General features: G+C 38.3%; 1 protein-coding gene across 3 annotated transcripts in view; it reads right to left on the bottom strand.

Annotated features, from left to right (window-relative positions):
* Nucleotides 1-9,629, bottom strand: part of ANK3 (ankyrin 3, node of Ranvier (ankyrin G)) — a 600,548-nt gene that overhangs the window by 182,769 nt on the left and 408,150 nt on the right. For all 3 annotated transcript variants that reach the window (XM_011988324.1, XM_011988323.1, XM_011988322.1), the window contains exon 17: nt 2,348-2,545. In XM_011988324.1, coding sequence (XP_011843714.1) covers nt 2,348-2,545 — 198 coding nt within the window. The remainder of the gene's footprint in view (nt 1-2,347; nt 2,546-9,629) is intronic.

The raw sequence follows: 9,629 nt of genomic DNA, 5'->3' as shown, positions 1-9,629 counted from the left end.
AAATGACAACTGAGAAAGGATGCAAGGATTTACAAATGCCTTCTCATTAGATCGTTTCTAATGAGAAGTTAGAAGTTAAAAGTATTAGAAGTTCTCAGAAGTTCCTCAAGTTCAACATGCTAATGGAAAGCCAGCTGATCTTTTAGAATTCCTCTAGGAATATCTCTGTTTGTGTATTATTTATTTAGGAAGGTAGCCAGAAATTTCCAGGTTTCCCTGGTTTACTATATGTCTTTGAGTCTTCAGAATTCCTTTCGTTAATTTCCACTCTACTAAAGCAAGCACAGAGAAAATTTTTGCCCTGAATATTTTTAGCCTAAAATCATTCTATGAGTCTAAGGTGAATTCAAGGCTGGGTATATATTGTACCAGTTAGCTGCAGGATTTTGAAGAAACAAAGTCGGTCACACTGCAGTTTGGTATCAAACCCACTGGAAATATTCAACGTAAACCAATTGTGAAAGTACTACATTGTTTCTGGAAGAACTGGTGAAATACAATATTATGGGCTCAGAAGAGAAAATACACTCTGATACCAGCATGTGCTTCAATTTGGGAAACAAAAGGTCCTCTTTGTCATAAAGACAAGTTGAGTTTTGAGGCAAGCCATTGCAATTCTTGTCTCTAAATTGGTATATAAAACTATAGAAAATTCAAAAGATCAAACAAATCTTAACTATAATGACTATTATGAAATTGCTTTGTTATTCCCATTAATGCTGAGACATGCACTCATAAAAGGAATGTTTAACAAGAAAAAAATAAAATTAAAAAAATTAAAAAAAATTTTGCTCTGTAATGACCAAAAAAGATTTTCACAATACTAAAACTAAAAAAACATATCCCTGGTCTCCTGTATATGTCTTTTGGTCTACAGAATTTGTTAAATGATAAACTTGAGAATTCAGATTGATATGGAGTGAGCTTTTTCCAAAATTGTAAAAATTCTAAAATTAAAAAAAGATTTTTTCTTAGTCAAAAAAGTGTTGAATGTTATCTCAGTGAATCCTCACAGCATCTCCTGAAGTCAGTATTATTATCTCCACGTACTAAAGGACAAAACTGAGCCTCAGAGAGGTGATAGAACTTGCCTGAATGACACAGGAAGATTCTGACTTAGGATTCAAACTCTCTGTGATTTCAAAACACACACACACATGTGTTAAAAGTATTTAAATTACTTGTTATTTGTCAACATAAGACTATTGCTATTTTGAAACCCTACTCCAATATCTGAGCTAGGGCTGAGAAATAGCATAGCTATGCCCACACCCAGCAGGCAGAAGAGAAGCTAAATGCCAGAGAGTGGAGCTTATCATGAATCTGAGGGCCCTTTTGCATGGTTTCCTATTATCTGAAGATTTAGAAACACCTGTCTTGTGTTTTGGGCAAATCTTAATGAGCAATTCAGCAAAGCTAAATTCTTTGATATATACAGGGAGAGGCAGTAACTTCATTAACATGTTTCTGGTTAATTGTGGGCTGAACTTTCACTTTGCTTGATAAAACTCTAGTCTTTTCTTTATGAATAATGAGGATATCAAAGATGACAGCATGGGTGTTAGAAGAGTTTAGGGAATAGTCTTCAGAAGTTCCTTCAAAATTGCCAGCAACTTCCCCTATCTACTCCATAAAATAGCTACGCTAAATTTGTTATTAAAATGAACTCACGAAGGCAGCAATATTTCCCATTTCTCTTTGTAACCTAGAACTTAAAAACGGATAAGCAAGGAGCAGGACCCCAAAAATGTTCGTGGAATAAAGCAATGGGCTACAGTTTGCAACTACTTACTTGCTATGTTATGGTGAAGTAACAATGGTGCTCTTTGAATTAACATTATAACAAAACTTTATGTTACTACAAAAACTTCCTGGACTTCATTTTTATGGCTATATGTATATAGAGTCACCTGCAAATACACTCATTGTCTGACTGAATTATCTGAATTATTTGTTTACCATTATCTTTCTCTCTCTCTCTCTCTTTTTTTTTTTTTAAAGACACAGGGTCTCACTCTGTCACCCAGGCTGGAGTATAAAGAAGCAATCACGGCTCACTGCAGCCTCGATCTTCTGGGCTCGAGCAGTCCACCTGCCTTGCCTTCCCAAAGTGCTGGGATTAAATGCCTGAGCCAGAGCAACTGGCCCTATTGACTGCTTTTCTTATTGTTTAAACAGATTGTTTCCAAATTTTTGCTCTGTTAAGTAACACTTTGGTAAACAACTTGGTGCAATATTACACTTTACACATCCTATTTGACCCAGATCTTCTGTGAATTCTTAGTGACCTTTCTGAGGGGTGAGGTTTTGGTGTGCTGCATGCTTTGTCAAGAAAGAAGTGGGTTACCTTATTGCTCAGGTTCACATTCGCATTTCTACTAAGGAGCAGCGACACCATGTCCACATGCCCTTCCTGAGCTGCGAGATGGACGGAAGCAATTCCTTGCCGGGTAACTGCGTTGGCATCAGCACCATATTCCAGCAGAGTTGTTGCTATGTCCATCTGGTTCTTTTTGGCAGCGATGTGCAGTGGCGTATAACCATTCTGTCAACACAAATCACTTGGTCACATGCCCAGGAACAAGATAAAAATGTGTACAGTGCATTTTCAAATAGTAGATGTCTCTTTCTAGCGGTTTTCTATGATTGCTTAAGAAATCATGATTAAGTAAGCAAATACTGGTAAACCAAGTGATACTATGAATATAGTGCCCTCATGTCTCCTGCATTCCTAAGTAGGGAAAACATAACTTAATATGGACATTTTATTTAATTATTTATTTATTTTATTTTATTTTTTGAGACGGAGTCTCACTCTTCGCCCAGGCTGGAGTGCAGTGGCGCCATCTCGGCTCACTGCAAGCTCCGCCTCCCGGGTTCACGCCATTCTCCTGCCTCAGCCTCCCGAGTAGCTGGGACTACAGGTGCCCGCCACCTCGCCCGGCTAGTTTTTTTTGTGTATTTTTTGTAGAGACGGGGTTTCATCGTGTTAGCTAGGATGGTCTTGATCTTCTAACCTCCCAATCCTCCCGCCTCGGCCTCCCAAAGTGCTGGGATTACAGGCGTGAGCCACTGCGCCGGGCTTAACATGGACATTTTAAGCAAAAAGAGTCAGAGTATTATTGGTTTTCCAAAAGGAATATAGATTTCCCTTTTACAGGAAGTTATGTTACAACATGCTCAATAATTACTTGCTTTATTTAAATTGAGGACAGGAGGAAGAAGCAACAAACAATCAGTTATCACTAGGGCATGTTCAGAGCCATTCATTCTTTTCTTTAAAAAAATACCTTTAATGGCCATCTATTGCTTACAAGTTGAAATTTTTAATGTTCATGGAAGTTAAGACACTATAATCTCTTCTCATTTGGCCCTTTGATTTCCTCCTTTACAAAACTTGTCTTTATGCTGGTCCGTCATCCTGCACATCCCCCAAACAGAATATAGTCTCATGTTTCTCTGTCTTGCCTTACTCTACAAGAATGCTCTTCCCTAATATGCCCAGGAGCCAGCATCTGTCAGCTGAAAATTCAGCTCAACGGTCACACCCTCCGTGAGGTCTCAAGCCTCAACCCCTACCCCCAACCCTGACTGACTCTTATCAAAGTCCTGGGGATATTTAGTGGTACTCTTTTGTTTACTTATCTATCTCCTCCTACTAAATATACATTTGTTAAGGGCACATATTGTGTTATATTTCTCTTTGTGTCTCTCTAGTGCCTCACAATAACTGTCATGTATTAATTACAGGAAGAAAGGAATCCTCAGATTTTGAATCAAGAGTACCAGAGCTTTCAGCACATTCTGGCATCCTTCTCTTGGCTAACCCCTGATAACCACAGAGAGACAATCAAGATTCCCTTGATAAACTGTTGGTCAGCTGTGCCTCAGGAGCCATCAGGGTCTCCCGCCCCAAGAAAGAGTTTTGGGGGATGTTGCCCTAGTTCACAGTCACTTACAAGAAGTGCAAGATTACATTTTGACATGGACATAAACCTGAGTATATCGAATATGCTAATGACAAATTAGAATGATTTTTTTTTTTTTCCCCATAGACAGGAAGGTTTAGAAAAAGAAAATAGAACCTAAGAATTTGTATTTGGAAGTACAATCCAAATCTGGACAATGGATCAGTCACAATCCTTTTGAGCCATGTAGAAGGATCAGAAACAACACAGAGGGTTTTGAGGGTCTGCTGCACTCAGTACTCAGCCATCCTGCTGCAATGACCCTCACATTTCAGTCACTGGCATGTCCAAGTCCAACAGCATTCCTCACTTCACAAACCCTTATATCAACCCATGAAAGTGGAAATGTCACTTCTAGACTCTTCTGAAACTAGCCTCTGCCAAACTGGATGAGCCAGGGTCAAAGAAGATTTTATATCCCTATTTTTAATGTTGACCTATTGCCATCTGAAAACCCCAGCTGCCCTGAGAAGCATTTGGCCCTCTGCTGGGACACACCCTTCAGAGACCGATGCCCTCAGAGCCAACTGCAGAGCTTTGGTCTGAGCCCAACGCTGCAATGAAGGACAGGAGGAGGGGAGTTGTTTCATCTCCCCAACACTCTAGCATAAAAGAGAAAATTCACAAAGCAGCACTAACATAGGAAATATAATTAGTCAATGTGTCTAACACTAACCTAACTACTTCAAGTGGTAAAGACAAGATAAACTCAGAATTTAGCTTCTTACCATGTATCTTCTCTCTTTTTGCTTTTGCTGTTGACATAATCTTCAGGTTAGTCACTTCTCAACCCCTAACTAAGGTAAAGTAGCTCAAGACCCTCTCACACATGAAAATCTTGTTTACTTCTAATGCCACCAAAAAGTATCCTATGTCCTAAAAATTTTTTTAATCAAGAGAACTGTAGCAGTCAGGCATGGTGGTGCATACCTGTAGTCTCAGCTACTTTAGAGGCTGAGGCAGGAGGATCACTTGAGCTCAGGAGCTCAAGACCACCCAGGGCAACATAGGGAGAGTCTGTCTTTAAAACTCTGAGAGAGACAGACAGAGACAGGGAGAGACAGATACAGAGAGAGAGAGACAGACAGACAGACAGACAGACAGAGACGGACAGACCCAGCTCTGTAATATATGCCAATTCCAGACACATTACTATTATTGCTCAAGGATTTATCTTGAGCTCCTTACCTGAGACACAAAGGAAAGTACAAAGCAAGGGAAAAATGACTCACGTATTATTTTACTATGAAAAGTTAATCTCAGAAAGACTTAAGAAATATCTTCAAATAATAAGCACATTTATCTTGAGGCTTCTAATGGAATTTTCTAAATTTTCTAAGTTGTTTCTACTTTGTGAAAAATAAAATGATCCTCACTTGCCACACTAAGAAAGGCAGATGCATCTATCAAAAGAAAAATTAAATAGCACGTGATTCAACTGTAGAATAATTTTGACCTATATGTTTTTTTCCCTCTTGATGTAGAGGATAAAGCGCTTGCCACGTGTGCTTTTGTATTTCAAAATTAAAGTAAAAGCAAATGCAACTTAAAATTATCAAAAGTAATATATAGCATTTAAATCATAATTGAATTTGTTTCAAGAACTTTCACAAATATACTGATCCACATCAATAGATATGTTGCATATTTTATGGAAGAGAAACCTGATAAATAATACTTAAAACTTACTATCTCTTCTACAATTAGTATCCAGGTTATACCTGAACTCAAGCCAATCCTCTTGCCAGCATAAGGTCCTGCCACAGGAAATAGATTGGACTAAAATAGATTAGAGCAGCCCATCTACTTTTCAGTACCCCAATTTCCTGAAACCTCATCACATTTCTAGGACATGTATGAGTAAGACAATACATTGGTAATTTTAAAAGAGAAGAAAGGAGAAGAAAGGGTAAGAAGAAGGCATCACATACTCTAAGAAAAAGGACAAAGGATGTGATTTGATGAAGAGTTAACATTGAGGTTGCTGCTGTCACATCCATATAGCAATCATGCCCTATTGAGGCTCTGTCCCTTATCTCTCACCACTGTCAGAATTCAGGAATGCCTGAACTTCCCTAGAGTAAAGAAGACCGATTGCCTGCTCTGTATTTGTTCTCCTTTCTTTTTTAGCAAAACCAAACAAACCCCCAAATCAAAACACAAAAAATAAAAGCAAAACAAAACAAACACACAAACTTCTCTGGCAGTGTGCTCAGCACTATTTCTCAACTTTTTTTGCACATAGAAGTGGCCAGTGGGGTGTAAGGAGATGTGGTTTGGTGGAACTTCTGGGAAAGCCCTGTTGTGCTGACTTTCTTGCTGCCTGTGGCTTGAAAGTAAATTTGGCAACCAATCAACTCTCTTTGAAGGGAAAAGCCAAAGATTCATTGCAATCCGTGTTAAAATATCCATGTCATTTTTCACAGAATTAGAAAAAGCAACCCTAAAATTCATAGGGAATGAAAAAGGAGCCCAAATAGCCAAAGCAATCCTAAGCAAAAAGAACAAAGCTAGAGGCATCATATTACCTAACTTCAAATTATACTACAAGGCTATAATAACCAAAACAGCATGGCACTGTTATAAAAATATATGCATAGAAAAACGGAACAGAACAGAAAACACATAAATAAAGCCACATTCCTCCAGGCAACTGATCTTTGACAAAGTTAACAAAAATAAACACAGAGAAAAGGACATCCTATTCAATAAATAATGCCTAGGAAAATTTGATAGCCACATGAAGGAAAATGAAACTGGACCCATAACTCTCACCATATACAAAAATTAACTCAAGATAGATTAAAGACTTAAATGTAATACCTGAAAGTACAAAAACTCTAGAAGAAACCATAAGAAAAACCCTTTTGGACATTGAGCGAGGGAAAAAATTCACAACTAAGACCTGAAAATCAAATGCAGCAAGTCAAAAAATAGACAAATGGGACTTAAGTAAACTAAAAAGCTTCTGCATAGCAAAAGAGATAATCAATAGAGTGAACAGATACCATATAGAGTGGGAGAAAATATTCACAAACTATGCATCTGACAAAGAACTAATATCCAGGATTTATGAAGAACTCAAACAGCTCAACAAGAAAAAAAAAAAAATAACCCCATTAAAAAGAAGGCAAATGACACAAACAGACATTTTGTGAAAGAAGACCCACAAATGGCCAAGAAGCATATAAAAAATGATCATCATCACTAATCATCAGAGAAATGCAAATCAAAACCACAACTGAATACCATCTCACACCAATCAGAATAGCTGTTATAAGAAGTCAAAAATAATAGATGCTGGCAAGGATGCAGAGAAAAGGAAATGCTTATACACTGCTGGTAGGAATGTAAATTAATATAACCTCTAAGGAGAATTGTAAGGACATATCTCAAAGAACAAAAAATAGAACTACCTTTGATCCAGCAATCCTACCACTGGTTAGATATTTCCCAAAGGAAAATAAATCATTATATCAAAAAAGATACTTGCACTCATATACTTATTGCAGCACTATTCACAATAGCAAAGTCCTGTAATCAACCTTAGTGTCCACCAATGGATGATTAGATAAAGAATATGTGAATATGTGGGATATATACATTTTATTTATTATTATTATTTTTTTGAAACTGAGTCTCGCTCTGACACCCAGGCTGGAGTGCAGTGGTGTGATCTTGGCTCACCGCAACCTCCACCTCCTGGGTTCCAGTGATTCTCCTGCCTGAGCCTCCTGAGAAGCCAGCCACCATGCCCAGTTACTTTTTGTATTTTTAGTAGAGAAGGAGTTTCACCATGTTGGCCAGAATGGTCTCCATCTCCTGACCTCGTGGGTCCTCCCGCCTCAGTCTCCCAAAGTGGTGGGATTACAGGTGTGAGCCACTGCACCCGGCCTATTTTATTCGTTTTTATAGCTGAGTAGTATCCCATGGTACGTGTGTGTGTATACAGATATATATACATACATATAGTAGTATTCCATGATATGCACGTATCGCATACACTGTGTGTATGTATACATATATATGTATATACTATATGTTTATAGCTGAGTGGACTATTACTCAGCTATAAAGTCTTGTTTGACAAATATAAAGCTGGAAATCAATTATATATTATATACAATTATAATGTATATAATTTACGTGTGTATACATATATACACACATAAATACACACACACACCACGGAATACTACTCAGCTATAAAAAAGAATAAAATTATATCTTTTGCAGCAACACAGATGAAACTGGAGGCCATTATTTTAAGTAAAATAACTCAGAAAGTCAAATACTGCATGTTCTTGCCTAAAAGCGAGAGCTAAATGTGTGTACATGGCCATAGCGGAATAATAGACATTGGAGACTTGGAAAGGTAGGAGGGTAAGAGTGGGGTGAGGGACAAAGAATTCTCTAATGGGTACAATGTATACATTTTGGGTGATGGTTACACTAAAAGCCCTGTCTTCAGCACTAGGCGATATATCCATGTAACACAACTGCACTTGTACCCCCAAACTGAGTTTTTTAAGTGACAGGGAACTTGCCTCAACACCCTATATCAACATCAACAACTGCCCTGTCTACCTCCTGACTGTTTGTGCCATGAGAAAATGGAGGCTCATCAATTTAAAGCATTGTAGCTAGGGTTTTATTTTCCCTAGCAGATAAAGCCAATACCTAAAATTATATGACTGGCTTTGCTTAAGATTAAAGTCTAGAAAAAGTTCCTGACCAGTACCACTGCCCCGAAGACAGGGATTGTTGGACATGTGCCAGAGATGGCATTACCCAGGCTCTTATGGAAGCAATTGTGCATGGAAATGAGAATCAATGTCCCATTAGAAACACCTGTGTTTAATTGACTATAAAAATATGCCTAAGGCTAATGGAATGTTATAAAGAATTATTTAAAGGACTGCTTTTCTTTTCAAATCTTTGTAAAGGATGTTTTGCAGATAGGGAACTATGAATACTAAGTCTTGTTTGACAAACATAAAGGCAAAATGAACTGGGAATATACCAACTATTGCCCTGTTTAAGTGTTATTTGTGGGCCTAGCACAGTAGCTCACGCCTGTAATCCCAGCACTTTGGGAGAACGAGGCGGGCGGATCACCTGAGGTCAGGAGTTTGAGACCAGCTGGCCAACATGGTGAAACACCATCTCTACTAAAAATACAAAAATTAGCTGGGTGTGGTGGTACATGCCTGTAGTCCCATCTACTTGGGAGGCTGAGGCAGGAAAATCACTTCAACCTAGGAGGCAGAGGTTGCAGTGAGCTGAGATCGTGCCACTGCACTCCAGCCTGGGTGACCAAAAAAAAAAAAAAAAAAAAAGTTATTTGTGAACAGAAAGAGATTTTGGAGTCACCTGCTATACTAATTGCTTTATAACTTTGGTCAGTTTTACACTGCTTTTTGTGCCAAAGTTACTATTCTCATTCAAGGAAAAAATAGTTCACTTACTAATTATTTACTTGTTATCTATGAAGGATGAAGGACTTGGGGTTACTTATACATAGGTCAAGGTAGCTCACCCCTGTAATCCCAGCACTTTGGGAGGCCAAGGTGGGAGGATCACTTGAGGTTGGGAGTTCGAGACCAGCCTGGTCAACATGGTGAAACCCCATCTCTACTAAAAATACAAAAATTAGCTGGG

This window comes from Mandrillus leucophaeus, unplaced genomic scaffold, assembly GCF_000951045.1.
Source record: "Mandrillus leucophaeus isolate KB7577 unplaced genomic scaffold, Mleu.le_1.0 Scaffold327, whole genome shotgun sequence".
In the NCBI taxonomy this organism is placed as follows: Eukaryota; Metazoa; Chordata; class Mammalia; order Primates; family Cercopithecidae; genus Mandrillus; species Mandrillus leucophaeus.
Note: the sequence above shows the minus strand (reverse complement) of the source record. Positions and strands in the feature narration are given on the sequence as shown.